Raw genomic sequence first — 21,535 nt, 5'->3', positions numbered from 1 at the left:
TTAAGGTGATAGAAATGTCCGGTAGTTGTTGTGTACTCTCTGTATATAAACAAAATGTTTGAATCTATATATACATCTAGAGGCGCTGACGGGTGCAGAAGTGGCTCCATAATAAATGTAAACACTTTAAACTTCTCTGTGGTTCCACGTTATTCAAATCCCTCTAAATACATCCGGTGAGGATAAAGTTAGACCTGCTTTGTTTTTATTTGCATGTCCATGCAAACATCACCGCCTCCTCATGATGCTGGTTAACTGCTTTTGCACTTCAGTTATTGATGTTTTGTAACAGCTGGTAATGTAAACACACATTACATGGCCTGTACTGTATATCACCTCTGGGGGCCGTTAAATATTCTTCTGTGCAAGGTCACAGTGGCATTCAGTGTGTTTCAGTGTTTTTGTGCATGTGTGTGAAATGAAACCATCTTTTTTTTTTTTTTTTTTTTTTTTTTTTTTTTTTTTTACTGATTTTACCATATTATCGTTATTCTAATTATGTGGATAACACACATTCAATTTTCCATTCACAATTTAATGGCATTGGACAAACTGAGACATACATATATTTACAGTGACAGTAAACTGTCTGAGGGATGATCCATTGCCACAAAACACTGATGCACACAATTCACACTCAACTCAAAAAAGTCAGACTGTATTTAATTTCATCTGAAGCACAAAAGACATCATTAACAACATGTAAATGGATGCATAACAACATGCATGAAGCAGTGTTATGCATATTAGTTAAATATAACTATAACTTTCTGTCTGACTTGGTGTTGAATGTGAGCTGAGTCACACCTCAGGTGTTTGTGGACAATGGCTGATGTCAGAGCACTACACTTGTGTTACTGTCATCGAGTCTTAGGAGCAGGCCTGGGGGGTCGACTGTGCTGGTTGGGTCCGATGTACTTCAGCGGAGTGTACTTTGGCTTCTCGATCACTTCTAGACCCAAGTAAGGCTGCAGGGCTCTGGGGACACGCACTGTTCCCTCCTGGGGAGATAGAGAGAAGGGACAGACAGGGAAGAGGACAAAAGAGGAAATAACAACAAAAGTCAACAGAAAAATAAATGTTTTTGATAATTGTTTACATCATTTTTCAAGGATAAATGGATAACAAACGTTCCTCAGACCAGCTGCTCAGTTGTGAGGATTTTCTGTTCTTCTTTGTCTTAAGTTGTAATAAACAGAATATTTAATGTAAGTGTTGGACTGGGTGATGTGTATTTTTACATTATTTCCTGACATTTTAAAGACCAAACAAAAAAAAAAAAAAATCATCAGATGATATTTTTTTTTATTGATTGTTGTGGTCCTACTTTATTCACAGAAAGGTTTCAGAAATGCTATATATTTTATTTAAAAATATTTTGGCTGGCAACTAACCGCTGACAACAGTCACTAGGGGGAGCTCCTCCAACACTACACACTGCTCACTGAGAACACCCTAAGAACATTTGTCATTGAGGAAGTATGATAAGATAATGTTTTGTTAAGGCAGATAAAACAGGATCAACTTCACTTTTATTGTCCAGACAAATGTTCACAATTTACACAAAAAAAACTATAACATACTACAGACTTGTAATGCAGTTACATAACAATCAGGTCATAATGTTGTTGCAACCTTGTCAGGACAACTCAGTGTCTTCCAGGAAACCTGCTGCAAAGAATTCCAGGTTTTCCAGGTTGTCTTAAAAACCTTTCTGTGAACTGTGTCCACATGCTGGTGTCTTACTTTGGTCTGGTGAGTCTCCAAGATAGCGATGATGGTTCGGGGGATGGCACACGCTGTAGCGTTCACCTAGAAAAATAAAAACCCCAGAGAGACGCATTATGGACCTGGTATACTACTCTAAGCTAAACCAGCAGTGCTGCCTTATCTGCAGTCTTACTGTGTGGGTGTACTGCAGGCTGCCGTCCTCTCTCTCATACAGGATGTTGAGACGTCTGCTCTGGTAGTCTGTACAGTTGGACCCACTGGAAATCTAAAATATATATATATATAATTATATATGTACAGACAAGAGCTGCCATCAGAATCATCAGAAGCTAGTAAACCTCTTTCAGCTACATGCCAGCCTTTTAAATACCTGGAAGTTAAAGCCCTTCTTGTAGCTGTTTGGACCCTGTCCAAATGTTCAACACTTACCTCTGTAATGCTAGATTTTACTCTGACAGCTCTCTGGTCACGCATGCTTGCTACAGACTCTGCTCACTATTAATAATGTATAAGCTATTAAATTACATATTGGGGTTAAAATTTGACTTTTTAAACAAAACTAACTTGAATTTGTAGGGATGACAGCATGGAACTATGAGGGCTTCCTTGTGTGTTTGGAAAACCTACAGACTTTTAACAATTTTGACTTAGAAGGGGAGTGAGTCACAAATGACTCTTCTGACTGAAGGCTGGTTCGTGTGTCTGTCTATTCATACCTTATAGCACACATTATCACACATGAACTACTTTAAACAAGTTATGATCAGTAGACGAAGTTCAGTTATTTACGGCATATCTGACTTATACTGTAGAAATAAGGTAAGTAAGTAGGTAACAGTGATATTTGGGGCCGACCTCTCCATAGCTGTTCCTCCCTGGCATCCAGGCTTCAATGTCATACTTCCTGTGAGCAGGAGGACCCAGTTCCTGCGTCGGCATGTCCAGCACTCTGAGGGAAAACACGCACAAATATAATCTGTAGCTCAGAATCAAGCTATAACTCATATAATGATTACTAATATTTTAAATGTTATGTAAGACTCACTATGCATTAAAGAACAGAACCACAGAGATCATGACTGTGTGTTTGTGTTTGTGTGTGTATGTGTGTGTGCTGACCTGTAGTGTAATTCCAGTGCAGAGAACATCTCTTTCTGCAAAGAGACAAACTCCTCCAGCAGCTGAGAGCTCTCTTCTCCTGTCTCATCTGCTGTCACTCCAAACATCTCTACCTGAACACACACACAGCTCATTAGCATAATTACAGAGATGGCACTTATTTAAAATCATAAAAAAAGGTTTGTGACAGTTGTTACTGGCTAACCAAGGGTTTGTCATACACATCAGCAAATCTGAATTTATAACCATCTGTGTCTGACAAAGTGTGTTGCTGTCTTTTTGACCTTGTTGAAGTGATGAACTCTGTAGAGGCCCCATGTCTCTCTGCCAGTGTCTGTCTCTGCTCTGTAGCAGGTGCTGCTGCACACTGTCCTGCAGTGAGAGATGACAGCTCATGTCAGCTGTAATTACTCAAATATAACCCTGTTATCTGAGTGAGGGGTGATCCTAACCTGACAGGCAGGTCCTTCCAGTTTACTGCATGATCCATGAAATAGCCTGAGGGAGAGAAGAACTCATCTGATAATTACTTACTACGAATGGATGCCTCAGTTTCTCATTTCTGATTGGCTGAGACACATTCAAGCCTGTCACGAAACACCAACTCAACAGAGACTATAACGGTAAAACCTTTATACCTTTATATTAGTAAAACATCGTTCTAATAATTAGTCGTGCTGTGAGGTTCCTACTATGTCAAACATCAAACATTTGATGTGAACAGTTGGAATCATAACAAGACTATTGGTAAGTTGATTGACAGCAAGATAAACCAATTAGTTCTAGCACCTTAAACAATGAGTCGAACGTAGGAACTGAAAACTTAATTTTGAGTGTAACTGGCCAGCGTCTAGTTACTTCAATCTCTACAGCTGCAGCCATAAAAAATACCATGTTCTTCCAAAACAAATATACACAACACAGCTTGATATGTGTGTGAGTTCAGTATTCCCGCTTGTGTCATTTATCAGGATGCACTGTGAACGCTAATAATACAAATGATGTGAACTTATGGGCCCTGCTGTCCACCCACGCTGGTGTTTTCAGTTATTTAGGCTACTTAGACCTTCAGGTTGAAGTTAGGTGGAGCAATGTTGGAAAACAACAACAACCTTATTGATCATTTAATGTTACAAGGAAATGAAAACTTCATTGTGATTGCAGCACATTAACATTAATGAAGAGCCGACTTTCACCTGCCACCCCGACCTCTCCGGTCCCAGCCAGGTTGAGGTCCGGGAAACGAGCCGGGTCCAGGGAGTAGACCTGAGAGCGATGGGCATTGGGCTGCATCCCACACCCCTCCTGGAGGATGGAACACAATGATGAATCAAGGTGAGCAGAAGTCAGGGATGGGACATTTTGTGGTTTGAAGACGGTCTGGTCTTTAAACTGATACGTTGGTTTAAAACTCAGTGTTTTGTGTGCATTAAAATGAGTATTAGCAATAACATAACTATGACAACAAACTCTAAATAGGACTTGATGTTTTAAAATATGACTTTTAATGTTATAAATATTTGAATCATTTTAGATTAGACCATATCTCTTATAAAGTCAAGTTCAGGGTGTTAGAGTTCTGCTACTCACAAACACTGCCCCCTTCAGCATGTCAGGCACAACCATAGGAATGAAGCCCTGCAGTCAAAAGGAAAACTCAGGTTCTCTTCTCCATGTTAACAAAACTCAAGCATACACTCGTTTTGCAGACAACATGTCTAAAATGTCTAAACATATGCTCACTCGTCGCTGCAGTGTGTCAAGGGCGAAGTTTTGGAGTGCGGTCTGAAGTCTGGCCCCTGCTCCCCTCAGATAGTAGGACCTGTGGCCTGAGACGTGAGCTAGATGCCTGCAGGAGAAGAGAGAGGAACAAAATATAATGATACTCATTCATATCAATGAGGGTAGACTGAACAGTAGCCAAAATAATAAAAACAATGGTGTTTCCTTCAATCCTATGAACAAAAGATTCAGAAGAATAGTGCACAGAGAGTACAGTAAGTGAAATATCAAGCACTTAACAACCACTCATCCTCACCTCTGCCTGATGAGACCCAACTCCTCCCCAAGCTCTACATGGCCCCTGGGCTTAAAGTCAAACTCTACAGCAAAGAGTGAGAGGATTGAGAGATTATTATTTTTAAGAACTTTTAGCAGGTTTATTCAATATCAATTCACCCACACTTCAACAATAACATAGATCACATCACTCACCTGGTTTCTGTCCGACCAGCTCCACCACTCTTGCCTGGCTCTCATCTCCAACTGGCTGAAAAAAGGAAAAAGAGAATTGAATTTAATTGAACAAACTCTGCTTTGCTTCACAGCAAATCTCTCCTCAAATGTTCTGGACAAAGCATATGTGTGTGTGTGCTAACCACGTCAGGGTGTGTGGTGTTGGGCAATCTAAGTGCTCGGCCGTAGTGCTCCTCATCAAGCTCAGTCTCTTTGGGGTAGAGCTGATTGAGCCTGTTGCGAATCTCTCGACCCTTCTGCAGAGCCTGGGTGTACTCTGGAAGCTGCAGGATAAACAACAGAAGTAAATCCACAAATGTGACTGACAGGAGGAATTACCTCCTAGATTGACTGAGAAAATAATAAAGATATGAAGTTCTGCAGTTGAACTTACATTGGCGAGAGCCTTCTTGTCATTCTTGGTCTGTGAGGAAGAAGTTAGAGATGTCAGAGGAAATGATAAAGTAAACCTTAAGTGAAAATGTTAACTGTTAAATTTTGATTCTGGGGAAATATTTGAAGAATTTTGCATCCTTAACATTATAAACAACCAACAACAAGCAACATAATTTAGAAAACTGCTGATGGTATATATGCAGATGGCACAGCAGTGTTACTGACCACTAGTGCTCTGACAGTGTCACCGATGTGTCTTTTCAGCTTCTCCAGCTCAAAGATTTCTGTCCTCACTGCCTGGAGCTCCTGCCACACACACACCTACAATGTGGACACACACACACAATCAGTGAGATCAGTATAGAAGCAAGTAAATCAGTGGGAGTAAAACTGAAAAATTCATTAAATGTAACTCTCTATCATTTTCATCCTGTGTCTCCCTGTGCTGTCCTTCTTTTACTGTGCATGTATAAATATTCCTGTACCTTTATATGTGTGTGTGTGTGTGTATGTATATATACGCACATACCACAAAATGTGCCATCCCTGACTCTGGAAGCTGCAGGATATATATATATATATATATATATATATATATATATATATATATATATATATATATATATATATATATATATATATATATCTCCTGCAGTATGTATATATATATATATATATACACACACACTCAGTGTATATATGTAAATATATAGAGAGCTGTTGACAAACTGAATCGAATTTGATTTGTGTGTCCACGTACTGACCGATAAAATTGGATTTGATTTCAAATACTCTTTATACTCTTTATATTTATATGCTTGCTCCAATATTTCTATGGAGGAATAATATTCTTATAGTGAGCAAAGTTACTATTTTTTATGACAACTTTAAAACATACTTTATTATAAACTGAGAAGTTAAATGTAGTGCACATAATTTCCAAGTCAATAAACATGAACACACATTGCATATTAGGACCTCTGAGCTGTGGACTAGTATTTAGAATAAAGTTCTCAACCATGTGTAGTGGTTCAAGGTATTGTAACAGAGACCTGCTGGTGGCACAAGTCCTCCTCCATTAAAAAAAATAATTTTGCTCATAATTGCTTCACCTGGATGTCTGAGCGTCACTGTGCAGGATAATGTGTGTGCAGAGCTTGACATTAGAGGACTGTCCTCATGTCCATCTGCTGCTGCTGAAGGGGAACGCTTCTGTGCTCACCTTAAATCTCACTTCAAGACTTCAATGTATTAAACTTCGATACTGTCATAAAGTCACACTCATACATTTAGTTGCCAACTAGAGCCAGTCCAGTATATGTCTTACACAAGTGTGATGTGTAATATTGACACCTCCGGTGCACATGCACTGAGAGTGGATGGTTCATCTAGGTAATGTTAGGAGACATCTCATGTCCAACAGATAAACTTTTAATACAAACAGTATTTACATACAGATTCTGCATTTTTCAGTGAGAGAGAAGGAATAACATTAGATGCTGATATAAGAATTTTCAACAAGGTAAGTGAAATTCTATGAGGAAGAAAAACGCATCAGACACATGATTATTCAAAGAAGAGTGTTTTTCTTTAATTTCAGTGTTACTCTCTAATAAGCAGGACTCATTTGTATTTGTTATATGAGACTCCAACCACAATTCATTCTTCACCAATCTGCACTTTGGTATGCAAATAACTTTAACAGAAAATGCTTTGGTACAATGCAGCCAGCTGTCAACTCCAGCAACCTGTTTTTGGCAGAAGATAAAGTTGTAACATGTAAGTTGGCAGTAAGAAACACTTACAATCTTCCTGACATCGTCCGCCCGCAGGTCGCCCTTCCTGCTCTCCACATTAGCTATGACTTTGTCGGTCTCCTCACACACTGCTCGCATATCCAGCTCGGGCTTGTCACTGTAGCCTTCACGGACATGCTCGTACAAACTGCTTCGGGCTCCATGCGAGAAACGGTGCAGAGTGAATAGGCTTGTCCTCGGCCTTGAACAATGTCTTGCGACCGGCTTAAACACTGTTAGTGCAGAGCCTCCAATTCTCGTAACCATGCCGATGCACGTCGCCATATTTGCCTTGTGGCCGGTGTTGCATTTACGAGCTATAGGAATAATCATTATTATTTCATCTATGGGCTCTTGGTCAGCCTTTCATCGTGTACCTCAAAAGTTATGCGTTTGAATTAAATGACAGCATAATATACGACTAAAATATTGACCATTCACATTTCTTGACATTTTTCTTTTATTTTTTTTGTTGCTGGTGAAACCAGGGAGCATTATTTGCGGCAGTAAAACGGTCGTATCTGCCTTGAATGCACCATGAATGCGGAAATTAATATGCCGGAATAGGAATAAAACTAAAACAGCACAAACACACATTTTAAAAAAAATGTTATTTAAAATATGCAGCAAATATTTTACTCAATAGCTGTAAAAAACGTAAGAAGGTAGTGGACAAAATTGTAATTTTACCAGTGACAGAAAAACGACTCAGCTCCAAACAATCGTCACGAGCCAAAGGTCAGCCAATCAGATGAGCGGAAGTTTAACGTTGCGGTAATCCGGTTCAGACATAACAAGTGCGGCCGACTGAACCTAAACTCAGTCCTGATTTTTCTGCCCCGAAGGCTCTAAAAACTACACCCTGCACTGTCTCACCACCGAGCCGGACGTGTGTGCTTACTGCCATGGTGGACTGATATGTGTTACGACGAGAATCTTTTGCCCCGGAGGTGAATTGTTCCTTGGTGAGCTAGTTTGGTCCGTCAGTTAGTGGTGATGTTGTGCACGGGGCTGGAGGAGCAGCGAGTAGCCTGACGCGTCTTCACCACAGGCCGGGACGAGCCTTGCAGCTGAGCCCGGACGACCAAGACAACCAAATGGGAGCCAGGAGAGCATCCAGAAACTTCTGGTGATAACCGGGCACTTGGATACGTTTAGCCTGCTCCAAACTGCCTCACCAATTCCTGCTGAAAGTGAGACCCAAACAGCTTTCACGGTGGAAACGAGAAGAAGAGCAAAGGCAATGAAAGCTAAAAATTCAACATCTATATACATTTATCTATAACAGCCTCCTCTGTTTGTGTGTATGTGTTATTTTAGCCAGTCTTTTAAGAAAACACTGTTCATCTGGATAGATAAAAATGGAAACATTATAAAAATGGGGTGTGGTAAATCCATAGCAAACAATACTTACATAGCATAAAAATAACCTGTGCAATAGTAACAGGCTATCATGAACTTTGGCCCTAAAAGCTGCATTTTTCACTGAGATAGGTGTTATCTGGGTCATGTCTGTTATAGGCCTCTATCTATAATTCATAGGCCTGTCAGTTGCAGATAGGCTCTGCATGCATAAAGGTGAATGTGTAAAACTAGATCTGTGCTTGCTTGCATCAAATGCATGTACATGTGTGTAACTCTGTGTGTGTGTGTGTGTGTATATATACCTCAGATGAATGCTGTGCGGGGGGGCACAGTCACCTGGCGTCCCCAGCCATGGCAGGACGGGGATGGGGGAGGAGGGGAGCCCCTGTCAGACAGCGACTCAGAGGAAGAGGACTTCCCCGATGACAGCACCACCCCGTTGGGGGACTACATCACACATGGTGAGACAGAAGAAAAGATAGAAAGGGTGTTGTTGAGACTTTGGAAACCAGTCCTTGTGGTGTGACTCATTTGCTTTCACCAGTCCTCCCAAAATTTCTATCTCCCTTTTACTGTCTGTATTCCTCCCTCTCATTTCTGTCCTCACCCTCCTCTCTGTTTTTCCTCCCCCCTCTTGTCTGTGTTTTAGGATTGAAGCAGCTCCTGGATGCTCAGCAGCTGTGTGATGTGACTTTACTGGTTGAGGGAAAGAAGTTCATGTGTCACAGGTATGGTATGCCAGTCATATCCTATAAAGCAGTGTGGTGCCTGGGCTGTAGCAGACAAATACTTTGTACTGTCAGTGAGCGGGGGGTTGGGGGTGGGGGGGTGGGGGGGGGGGGGGTACAAATAAGTGTACAAATAGAATTAGAAGTACATACTGTCCAAAAACATTTATTTACGGTTGCAGGACATGAAATGGAGGAAAGTAGTTGAATCATTTCTGTATACACCAAATATTTTTTTAGTTTTTAGTTTAGTAAATGACTTGAATGACAAATGGATGAATTATCAAAGTCTTCATTTCAGTCATTTTTCGATTTGTATTACTGATTGAGTCTTCACTTCAGCACCAATTATACAACAAAAGCTCTCCAACTGTTAGAGACTAACAGACCTTGAGGAGAAGAAAGGGAGAAGGAGAGGCAAAGGAAGACAGGACAGGACACTTAGTACTGAATCACTTCAATTATTATTCTTCAGATAGCAGAGAGCACATAGTACAGATCTGACATGCGAAGGGTCTGCAGAATCCAGAATCTCTTCTCTGACATGTTCTTTTAACCCTCTCACCCCAGGTGTGCAAGTTACACAGGCTCATCAGATTGGTCTAAATCTAAAATACTGCTGACTCACCACTATAGCGGTTTCTAGGAAAACACCTAATTATCCGAGCTTCGTTCTTGCAGGAAGCAGCTTCTTTTTGACTACATAGGCGAACAGTAATTTGTGTCCCACCTTCTCTCCCCTCAGAGTCCTCTTAGCAGCCGTGAGCCCCTACTTCCGGGCCATGTTCACCAGCCCTCTGGTGGAGTCGCGCCTCACTGAAATCCGTTTGGAGGAAGTGACGCCGTCTGTCATGGAGACTGTCATCCAGTTTGTGTACACCGGTGAGGCAGGGCTCTCTCTGGACACAGCTGAGGATCTTTTTGTGGCTGCCAATCGGCTTCAGGTCATGCCCCTTCAAGACCTGTGCTCCAGGTACAGTAAATCTGCAAGTGACAGATGATCAAGTTTGCATTAGGTTTCACGGTTCAATCAGTTGTATTTTTACTTTACTGACATTCTTTTGTTTATGATTTGTCCTCCTTTCTTGTTCTTGTTCTCTCCACTCTTGTCTGTAGGTTTCTATTTGAGCACCTCTCAGTAGATAACTGCCTGGGGATGTACTCTCTGGCTCGCTCTCACCACGACCAGCTGCTGCTGCGTGCCTCCCTGCGGCTGGTAGCCCAGCATTTCCCCTGGGTGGCCCGGCAAAAAGACTTCCTCCTACTTGACCACGGCACCTTAGGCAGCCTCCTAAGCTCAGACCGCCTGGGGGTGGACTCCGAGGCAGAGGTCTATGACGCGGCACGCCGCTGGGCGGAGCACCAACCCTTGGACCGCTATGCCCACATGCCTGCGCTGCTTCACCACCTGCGGCCGGGACTGCTGTCTCAGGAAGAGAGCCGAAGACTGAGCCAGGAGTTGGGGCCCGCTGCAGCCGGTGAGGGCCTTGGAGGACCTCTGAGACCACGGGAGGGAATGTTTGAGAAAAAGATTGTCTGTGTGGACCTGACACCCCGGGAAGATGAGAACTTAGCAGCAAGAGACTACACAGTGGACTGCTTTGATCCTCGGACAGGGAAGTGGAAGAAGTTAGCAGCGCTGGGATCACTTGTCAGTCCCGGCTGCACCGCAGTAGGTGACAGGCTGTTTGTAGCTGGTGGGATCCTGCGGACAGGCTCTGTGTCTGCGGCTGTGCATGAATATGATGCAGTGTTAGACCGCTGGATAGAGCGGCCTTCAATGATCCAGCCCAGGGCAATGCTAGGCCTGCTAGGCTGTGGAGATTCACTCTATGCCTTAGGTGGCAGCAACCGCTCGGCCCTGCTGGACTCCAGTGAGACCCTGGAGCTGACCACACTACAGTGGGCGACGGGACCTCGGCTACCGCTACCTCTGCGCGCCTTTGCTTGCGCAGCGTTACGTGGACGACTTTATCTTCTGGGTGGAACCACGTTAGAACAGAACCGGGCTGTGGTCCACTCAGGCGTCCTTATTTATCACACCCTAACAGACTGCTGGACACGTGTGGCGCTGGACTCTGGCGCCACCTGCCTCGCTGGAGGTGTTGCAGTGCGAGGAGGAGTATGTGCAATCGGAGGATACATGAGGGATACCACCAAGTTCCTGGATGGGAACTACACTAATCTGGAGACTTTAGACGCCACTGGGCGTGTGCTGTTTTTCAGAGAGGGCCGAGGGTCCGGGGTAGAGAGGGAGGTCACTGGGGGAGGTGTCACGGTCACTGCGGAGCAGCGGGGGGGTGCAGGCGGTGGCAGCGACCGAGCTCCGAGCCCTGTGGTATTTCCTGGGCTGCCGCGGCGGATAGCAGCTGGGGGTGTGGCCAGGTGGAAAAGGAGGATTTATGTCCTGGGTGGGGAAAACGGCTCACGGTTCTATGACAGCGTGTACTGTTGGAAGCCCGGCTGGCGCAGCTGGGTTCAGAGACGTGAAAAACTCCCTGGGGATACTGGAGGAGTGAGCCAGTTTGGGTGTACCACTTTAAAATTCCCTAAGAAACACATCTTATCCAGACTGAGACTAGCCAAAGAGAACTGCAAGAAGGCCGCAGACTAGCTTGACAAGGACCAGTACAACTGAAGTTGAGGCAGCCGAGGCTGAGTTTGAATTAGCTCCTCCTTGACCTCATGAAATGTTGGTGTTGAGATGAAGTCGCAAGGAAGAGACCAATTTATACAATTAGAGTGCAGCCACAGAGAAGGATATTAATGGACCGGATGCAGACAGATCGTACAGGATTTATGATGGATAGTCAAATGTACAGGCAGAGAGCAAGTGGAGCCAGAAACTGGTTAAAAACAGGCAACGTGCACCTGAATGTAACGTAATCCACTAGCTGTCCGAACAGTAGAGTCCTTTGAGAGAAAGAGAAAGGGGCCTTTTAATTATATTCTCACAGTGTAGTGTTGTCAGGTTTTTGCTGGTGTAATATTTTTTTTAAGGCTCTTTGAGAATCATTTCGGTGCTGTGATTTTTTTTTTTTTTTTTTTTCAGCAGTGTAGACACAAGGGTACCTGCACGTTTCTGACGAGGCTGTGTTTCACTGATATGCCCTAACCCTTGAAGGCAAACGACCTTTATTAGAGCCTGAAACCAAAACATTGGCAGTATTGGATAACTAGCTTCCAGTCTGCTTGTGTGCTGCACAAACAGACTGGAAACAGTGCTGCACTGAGCATCCTGTTGCAAAGTGTTGATAGTAGTTACTATCAACATGAAACATGAACATTTAGACCTTTTTGCACTTGAATGTTGTCACAGCCTCTGATCCTTTCCTTTTTCTCAACAGCTAAACTTGCCTAAACCTTTGCTTTGCTCTTTTGTCTTCTTCTTTTTTACTACCAGTTTTCCCCTGGAAACATTTTCCCTCCTTTACAATCCTTCACAGACTTTCATCTATTTTTTTTTCCTTGCCCGCTAATGTGGGATTGTAAACTCACAAAAATTATTACTGCAATTAAGGGCTATGCAAGTAAATGTGACTTGGGAGGAAACTTATCACACAAAACATTAACATTTTTTATATTTTTTTTTCCAACTGCTGCCTTGTAGGCTGATGTACTGGGGCCATCTATGTTTTTGTTTGTAATCGAAACAAAATTTGTTCATCAGATTTATTGCCATAATTTAAGCAACCATAAACTGCGTGATTTGAAAAATTAGCACACATTCTGTTGCTAAATTCCTAAACCAGTGAAGAGATGGGCCTCCTGTTCTGTCTGTCTTTGGCTCACATTTTCAAGTCCATCCTAGAAAAAAATCTGTCCCTGTACTGATCTTTCCGTCTCAGTGTAGGACCTCAGTCTAATGCTTTATAAAAGCAGAAAATTTTAGTGTTACTACGTTTAGTTCTCATTGGCTCATTCAAACCCCTGTGTGCTGAGCTCAGGCCCAAGAGTGTGTTTTTTTACTTTGCAGAAACTGGGTTTTTGTTCATGTTCCTATAAAATGACCTGCCAAGTCAAAGAAGTGGAACATAGCATTGGCAGAAATGTGCAGATAGGGCTGATAGCAAGAACACCTTCTTCTAAATATCGATATGTGGGGGAAAAAAATGTCTCATGTGTCAAGGTGATTTGGTAGAACTTTACGACACTATACGGCAGAGTGATGAAATACAGGTATTGTCCTGGGGAAAATTTGACCTACGAATTGTTTGGTATTGTTAGTTTCAACAGCGAATCTTGATTCACAGTATTTTAAAGATCCCGCTGTACAACTACAGTGACAGTTGGTATATATCGAAGGGTTTCATGCTGCCCTATGTCGAGATGACCTATGTTTGTGTCTGGACTATCGCTCTGTCCAACATCTTTCCGAAACATTCAAGCCAGGTGAACAGTGGTCTTTACTTGATTCAGCAGCCATGACAAAATAACATTTCTCTTTCGGTTGCTTCAGCCATAGGACTTGTGAATGTGTTTGGCACAGAGGCTAGGACTTATCTGAACACATTAGCATTGCACATTATTTATTGAAATGTATTTTTAAGGTTTTTTTTTTTTGTTGTTGTTGTTGTTTTGCAATGATAATAATTGCTTTGAGTGGGAAGTGTGGGGAGCCCGGCTGTCCTGAGGGATGGTACTGTACTGTAAGTTTAGACAGATCTGTCAGACAGGAGCATATATGTTTATATCTCAAAGTGACGAAGAGGCTTTAAAGTAACTGAATTATGAAAATGTGATTTTATGAAAAGCCCAGGAAATGTAAGCACATTGTTTTGCTGTAAGCCGCTGTGTTTTCTTTCATCTTTTCTGTTTTCCTGTTTTATTTATTGAACTTGATCAAATCCAGATACTTCTGGGGGAGATGTGCGCAGAGGGAAAACACAGCCAGCTGTGTCTGAAATCTGAAGATGACTGAAAGATGTCTCTGACATTAAAATGAATGAGTTTCAAATTATGAAACGCAGCAGGGAATTTTGGCTTCAATTCACTCACAACTTGCTCACTTGACCTCACCATTTCAATGATCAGCGTTTTCATTCCTGCAGGCCAGATGTTAGTTTCAGATGTAACTTCAGATTAGTGAAGACTCATCCAGTTTAGATACTGTAATTATTTTGTCAGCCTAAAACAGGAAACGAAGTTGTATGCAGGACGAGCCCCTGTAATGGAAAAACAGGAGTTTTGATCCAGCTCTTACTCCTCAGATAAGACAAAAGGTGACTCCGCACAGGATCCTCGACACGCAGAGTGGATTCAGTAAAAGTCTGAAACTTTAATTCGGTTTAAATCAGTTGAAAAGCACTGGTTTAGTGAGACAAATAGATGCTTTTGCACATAACATCACTAATTGAAGCAATATTCATGTTATTTTCCTAAACAGGTTCAAATTAGACCATAGTTGTGTTTGTTTGTGTTTTACTGCTTTCCCTCGGGTTATCCTGAATCAGCCGACTGATAATGTTCAGTCGGACCATTCTTCCATTTAGATCTTTCCAAAGTGTTACGGTGACTCAGTTTCCCCTGAGAACAGAACAGTGGAACTTCCCCAGCACATTTAACACCACAGGTAACGAGTTATTTCGAGTGAGCGCAGAAACTCTCCAGTGACACAGCTACTGTGTCATTTAATTATAACATTATGATCACTGCTGGATCTCGTATTAAGTCTGTTATAATACATACTACATGATACATGAAATACTTTGGTTTAGTTTATTTCACTGTGTAATTCATACATAAAATTAAACAAAATTCCACAACCACTTTTTTTTTTCTCACACAACCCACGCTGCTGAACAGAGACAACAGTGGGCTCTTTACATGAATAGTGAGAGACAACTGAGACGAGACATTTAATACTGTAAGAATTCAAACCTGATAAAATTTGACCAAATCCATTAAGATAAGCAGCAAAAAACACTTATTCTGTGAAGTTTTTTTTCAGTAGTATGTTCACTAGTTAAACACACAATGAAGTTTTTTTTTTTTTTTTGTGAGTGGTGAACTTGTTTTTCTAGAAACATCCATGACACACTGTCTTATTTCCCACGACATGCTCTGAATTCTCACCCAGAAATGTTCGATGACTTGATTTTCTTTTCCTTCGTGTGCTTACAGCTTTTATGACACGTGAAAAGTGATCGTGTGCGCATGCATGTTTTCTATGCCGAGGCGTAACTCTCGTTCAACGCGAGCTCTTTGCACACGTGCACGCCCACGTACTGTGTGTCCATTCAGAGAAGTAAAGCTGCCCTCATTTGTACAATCTAATGAAGTTTGTGAACTGAAAGGCAAATGGATGTTTTGATGAAAGCAGTGCTATCAAATGATTAAAGGACTATTTGCTTACAAGTTTTGTTTTTTTACTTATGACTTGCTTAAGATTTTATTACAGTTGAGAAACAAACTTACACAGCGGGCAACAGGACACATGGCATATGTGTTTTATTAAATGTGCCATTGAATGGCTGAACTAGAGCTGCAACCCAAGAATATTCTTGGTATCATAATATCACACTTTTACTAATATTCAATATTTACTCCCTAAAATGTCTAAAATAATGAAAACTCCTCTTAAAGTAGAATAACATGTCCACTGACTAATAAAGTAACTAATGGTTTCAGCTTGATCCATTAACATTTTCTACTTCAGGGACACAAACAGCAGCTGTTTGTGTATAAAACAGGATGGCAGTAGATCCAAGTGCATTTCTGCATGTAAAAATGCTGAAAATTCGTTGGAACTACATGACTGAAACCCTGTTTTTCATGGTGTGGGGTTAATAATTACTGTAATTAATAAACTGCTGAAACTGCCCCATTGCCACTACTGGACAAAGTTCTCCTTTGGACTGACCAGCCCAGCTCTCCTGCCCATACATCACTGGGCCAGAGGTACAGATTTTCATTTCTTGGAGCTATTTGGTCATAGAGACACCTGAGTTTAGGTGAGTTTTAAGGCTCTAGGCTGCAGATAAGTCAAAGCCAGGCGGCCTAGTGCAGGAAGCGGTTTCCATCAAGCCACAGATTAATCCAAGTATTTTCAGGTACAAGTGGAGCAATGGAGAATCTCTCATCAGACAAGGTGACCATCAACAACCCAGCAGACATCGCCATCATCATTGGATATTTCGTCATGGTCATCAGTGTCGGCATTTGGGTGAGACGTGTGTTTGTCCATGTGCACAACTGACGCAGAGTCTTAATGTTCTGGGGAATAGAAGGACCATAAAATATATACATCATGTGCTGGTATGTTTAAGAATTTTCACTGAATTGTCCTGGCTGTCTTCTAGTCCATGTTTCGGACCAATCGTGGGACAGTTGGAGGATATTTCCTGGCAGGGCGGACGATGACCTGGTGGCCGGTCGGTGCTTCTCTGTTTGCTAGTAACATCGGCAGTGGTCACTTTGTGGGCTTGGCAGGCACTGGAGCAGCTAGCGGCATCGCTGTGGGAGGGTTTGAGTGGAATGTAAGTCACAGTCGTCCACAGTGGGCTGGGAGAAGGCACAGTCTGACATGTCTGATATGTTGTTTTGTGTTGCATCACTTATGTGTCAGGCTCTTTTCATTGTGCTGCTGCTGGGCTGGCTGTTTGTACCTGTCTACCTCACAGCTGGGGTAAGTAGATCAGGCTGGGTGATGATGATTTCGGTCCTCTGGAAGCATCTCAAGGTGGATCATTCACTCATGTGACGACCTCCGTGTATGTACTGTACTGAATTTGCTGTGTTAGGTGATCACCATGCCCCAGTACTTGAAGAAGAGGTTCGGTGGGACCAGGATAAGCCTCTACCTCTCTGTTATCTCGCTGTTCCTCTACATTTTCACCAAGATCTCAGTGAGTCATTCCGTCTGAGACAATCACACAATCCCTCTTTCTTCATTCTTTCACTCCCTCTGTCCCTCCGTCCCTCCGTCTCTCCAGGTGGATATGTTTTCAGGAGCTGTGTTTATCCAGCAGGCTTTAGGGTGGAACATCTATGTAGCCGTCATCGCCCTTTTGTTAATAACAGCCGTCTACACTGTTACAGGTGTGTATGCAAATCTGTATGTTTGTGTATATGTGTACTGAACCTGGTCCATGAAGTAAATATTGTAAGTTGTAAGGTCTTTGCTGGTGCTTGAAGGAGCAGCCTGAAATTTGAGAAAACAACACAAAAAACAAACAAAAGGGTTAACTTGGTTTGGAGACTATGAATTTGTAAGAGAAACCTTGCGTTACAAATTGCTCATGTGGAGCTTGAAAGATGTGAGTATTTATGGGGCAGAGAAGGTTGAATAAGAAGATGCTTACATTGTTGCATTATGGGAAATGTAGGATCATGTGTTTTTGGAGCTTAACCCATCAAGACCAAAGGTCTCCTCTAAAACAAGTGTTATCTAATCACTGGCTGAAAACATCCTCCTACGATCTTTAGGAGGATGGTTTTCTGAAAGACTGAATCGTTAGCGTTCACCTAAAACCTTTACATCTCAGCCTCTGAAGCAGATAGAAACAGGAAATAAAAACTATTCGAGAGAGCTTAAATATTTGGCTGTCTAATGTTCATCTTTTTAAAAAAATACACAAAAATTTGAACTGATCTGTAGGTCAAGAGGTGATCTGTTAGTGTAAATATTTGAAGATGTGTGTGTGTGTGTGTGTGTGTCACCAGGTGGCCTGGCTGCTCTAATGTACACTGACACAGTTCAGACTTTTGTCATCGTTGCCGGGGCCTTTGTCCTCACTGGCTTCTGTGAGTACTGATTTTACAGCAGTCTTCCAATAGATATTCAGTTCAATATCTTTTGCACAACACTACACACAGACCATGTTTTTGTCTGTCATCCTCCCCAGCAGCTTCGCAACAGGAAAAAGATTAACAAGGGTCACTAATCATTAATTTCACTGCAGCGATGTGCTGACACCGCAGAGCTACAAAGCTCTCCACCTCCAGCCGACAGAACAACCCCCCCCCCCCCCCCCACCACCTTAATCAATATGTGTATCAGGGAGTAATCCTGGTGTAAAGTCAAAGAAGGGAGCAGACGTGATAAAAATGGGAAAGAAACTGGCAGAGGAGGAAGACAACCGCCCATTGTGAATTGGTGATGCGTTGAGCAGATAGTGCTGACTCAGCAGCTGACTCATATCTTCAGTTAGGACAGTATCAGACAACAAGCGAGCTCTGGGCTATTGAGCTGAGTCGACTAAAACAAGTGCAGTACACTTAGTTTTTACATAAAATAATCCTGTTTAACATTAAAGATCAGGGATATCCACACCACATCACGCTGCTTTAAATACTGAAGACATCCGTTCTCCTTTTCACTTCCAGCGTTTGCTGAAGTAGGAGGCTACAGCGCTCTGCTGGCCAAATACAGCTCTGCCATGCCAAGTAATTTCTCTTCCGTGGACCCCCACCGCTACAACATCTCCTCCCAGTGCTACACCCCCAGACAGGACTCCTTCAGCCTGCTGAGGGACCCGACCACAGGCGACCTGCCCTGGCCTGGGGTGCTGTTTGGGATTGCCATAGTGGGAGGCTGGTACTGGTGCACGGACCAGGTGAATATCCCAGTCTAATCTTGTCAATTGAAGCCTTTGCAAGCCAGAGCAGCAGACTCACTGGAGCTACTGCAAGTCACTTCACTGTCATTTACTTAACCAATAAAGCATCACTTAAGTCCACCTGGAATGAATCTGATGAGCTGGGGCAACTTTGCTTATCAGGAAAGTACAGGGATGATCAAGAAGATCAAGAAGGGATTGCACTACTGTGATCTGTAGGCATATTTCTCACCATCAGTGCAAACCTTTATTTTCATGGCACAAAATAATCTCTCCTATCTTTGGATTTCTTCAGGTGATAGTGCAGCGATGCCTTGCAGCTCGTAGTCTGACCCATGTGAAGGCCGGCTGCATCATGTGTGGCTACCTCAAACTGCTGCCTATGTTCCTCATGGTGTTTCCCGGCATGATCAGCAGGGTCCTCTACCCTGGTCTGTGGCTCACACCGGTCCTTCCACGTCCCATTTGAAAAAAAAAAAAAACAACAACAAAGAAACATGTTAGAGTACAGTACAATAACTCTGCAGTAGATACCATTGTGGTAAAAGTGTTGTCAGAGGTTGACTCAAAGTAACTGTGTGTACAGGAAAGAAATCTGTATCTTTACAGTGTGTGTGTGTTTCTATCCATGTGTAGATGAGGTTGCCTGTGTTGTCCCTGAACTGTGCAAGCAGGTGTGTGGGACTGAGGTGGGCTGCTCCAACATTGCTTACCCTAAACTGGTGGTGTCAGTCATGCCCAATGGTAAAGACAACTTGACTACATCTACCTTTAAAGAAAAGGAGAAGTCTTACCTTACATTTCCCCCCAGCTTCCTCTGCTCTTCTCTCTCTCCCCTCCTCCTTCCACACACCTTCCCTCCTGCTGTCTCTCTGTGCAGGTTTGCGAGGTCTGATGCTGGCTGTGATGTTAGCTGCTCTTATGTCCTCTTTGGCCTCCATCTTTAACAGCAGCAGCACTTTGTTCACCATGGACATCTGGACTCGCATCAGACCACAGGCCACAGAGCGGGAGCTCATTATTGTGGGCAGGTATGTGGACGCTGTCATAGTAAACAAAATGCTACCTCATGTTGCTCATCATTTTAAATCCTCTGCATTTCTGGGACTCTGTCATTCCTTCCAAACATTTCATGATGCAGCATTATAACCCCACAAGGCCTTTTTCAGGGAAACATCCATGTTATCATCAGAAGATCATATACAAAACACACCCATTATCCCCAGACAGTGTACTATGTACATAAAAAAAAATCATGTCCTAAAAACACAATTGTAGCATAAACAGGAAATATGTAATACAACATTTTTTTCTTAAAAAAAAAAAAGCTTTGGATTCAGCACCAATGTCCCATATCATTGGTCTTATTTGTCGTCTCCTTCAGAGTCTGGGTGCTATGTATCGTAGCCGTCAGTATCTGCTGGATCCCAGTGGTCCAGGCGGCTCAGAGCGGTCAGCTGTTTGATTACATCCAGTCCGTCTCAAGCTACCTGGCTCCCCCTATAGCCTCTGTCTTCTTCTTGGCTGTGTTTGTTAAGAGGGTCAACGAAACGGTGAGATGCCATCTGTAAACATGGTAACACATGGACATATTACATCATATTACCATTGATCAACATAAGGTATTGGTGCATTAAAGATACAAATGAACCACCAAGTGGAATCATAACATTTGGTTTTTAATCTCCACTCACCTCCAGGGTGCCTTCTGGGGCCTGATCGGGGGTCTGATGATGGGTCTTTGTCGAATGTTGCCTGAGTTCTGGTTTGGTACTGGCAGCTGTATTTTCCCCTCTAAATGCCCATTCTTGGTGTGTGGGATCCATTACCTCCACTTTGCAATCATACTGTTCTTCTGTACAGCAGTGCTGGTGCTGCTGGTCAGCTACTGCACCGAGCCCATACAGGATCAACATGTAAGTGATTTCTTACTTAAAGTGCTCACAGGCGCCCTGAGTTACAAAGACCTGAGATCTAATATACTCTGTCTCTTTCCTTCCAGCTCCATCGTCTGGTGTTCAGTCTTCGCCATTCCAAAGAGGAGAGGAAAGATTTAGACTGGGAGCAAGAAGAGAAAGCGAGAAGAGCCCGGCGAGAGGCTAAGGAGAGGATGAGGGAGAATGGCGATAGTGATGCAGGTAGGAAAGAAAGGACATCACAGTCATAAATAAAGACAAATGGAACATACATACACACACATGAGATACTAACACTTTCTCCCTTTCAGTGGCTGAGGGGGTAGAAAAGTCTGGTATTTGTCACTTGGTTGGACGTTTGTGTGGAGGGGGCAACAGCTCCCAGGACCTGAAGCAAGAAGCACCTGAGACGACAGAGCAGATGCCTGACATCAGTGAGGAGCCAGTGTGGAAGTACACTGTGGATGCTAATGCTATCGTCATGATGGCTGTAGCAGTTTTTATGTGGGGTTACTATGCTTAACAGAGTGGTCTTGTTCCTGTGGTTAATTGGGTTTAATCACCTCACTGAATGAAACACTCAGATAGATACAGCAATGTTGCCATCTGTTGGTACTGACTTGTCACTACATTGCAAATAACATGTTTTCACATCCAAAAACAGGCAAGTATTCATGCATATACCAAGT

General features: G+C 42.8%; 3 protein-coding genes across 4 annotated transcripts; 2 read left to right on the top strand and 1 right to left on the bottom strand.

Annotated features, from left to right (window-relative positions):
* Positions 1-110: 110 nt before the first annotated feature.
* On the bottom strand, positions 111-7,562 carry sars2 (seryl-tRNA synthetase 2, mitochondrial). The gene is made up of 16 exons (XM_041046610.1): positions 7,287-7,562; positions 5,707-5,802; positions 5,480-5,509; positions 5,229-5,369; positions 5,065-5,119; positions 4,889-4,952; positions 4,594-4,699; positions 4,441-4,488; positions 4,047-4,155; positions 3,303-3,348; positions 3,135-3,222; positions 2,851-2,963; positions 2,587-2,680; positions 1,904-1,996; positions 1,747-1,812; positions 111-1,001 (listed from the first exon to the last, which is right to left on the bottom strand). Exons 1-16 carry the CDS (start codon positions 7,560-7,562, stop codon positions 861-863), a joined length of 1,566 nt encoding a protein of 521 aa, XP_040902544.1. The 3' UTR covers positions 111-860.
* Positions 7,563-8,070: 508 nt separating this feature from the next.
* Positions 8,071-15,701, top strand: si:dkey-260j18.2 (uncharacterized protein LOC325231 homolog). 2 transcript variants are annotated; one of them, XM_041046608.1, is made up of 5 exons: positions 8,071-8,517; positions 8,950-9,103; positions 9,292-9,370; positions 10,116-10,343; positions 10,487-15,701. In XM_041046608.1, the coding sequence occupies exons 2-5, from the start codon at positions 8,950-8,952 to the stop codon at positions 11,982-11,984; spliced, it is 1,959 nt and encodes a 652-aa protein (XP_040902542.1). In that variant the 5' UTR covers positions 8,071-8,517; the 3' UTR covers positions 11,985-15,701. The 2 variants fall into 2 exon arrangements, with proteins under 2 accessions (XP_040902542.1, XP_040902541.1); XM_041046607.1 differs by lacking the exon at positions 8,071-8,517 and having other exon boundaries at positions 8,535-9,103.
* Positions 15,702-16,436: 735 nt separating this feature from the next.
* slc5a2 (solute carrier family 5 member 2) lies at positions 16,437-21,369 on the top strand. Its single transcript, XM_041046609.1, has 14 exons — positions 16,437-16,535; positions 16,672-16,848; positions 16,938-16,997; positions 17,113-17,217; positions 17,305-17,410; positions 18,035-18,115; positions 18,698-18,927; positions 19,226-19,361; positions 19,567-19,674; positions 19,811-19,961; positions 20,315-20,483; positions 20,631-20,846; positions 20,933-21,068; positions 21,158-21,369. The coding sequence occupies exons 1-14, from the start codon at positions 16,437-16,439 to the stop codon at positions 21,367-21,369; spliced, it is 1,986 nt and encodes a 661-aa protein (XP_040902543.1).
* The last annotated feature ends 166 nt before the right edge of the window (positions 21,370-21,535 follow it).

The sequence above is a fragment of the Toxotes jaculatrix genome, chromosome 9 (genome assembly GCF_017976425.1).
Source record: "Toxotes jaculatrix isolate fToxJac2 chromosome 9, fToxJac2.pri, whole genome shotgun sequence".
Lineage (NCBI taxonomy): Eukaryota > Metazoa > Chordata > Actinopteri > Toxotidae > Toxotes > Toxotes jaculatrix.
Note: the sequence above shows the minus strand (reverse complement) of the source record. Positions and strands in the feature narration are given on the sequence as shown.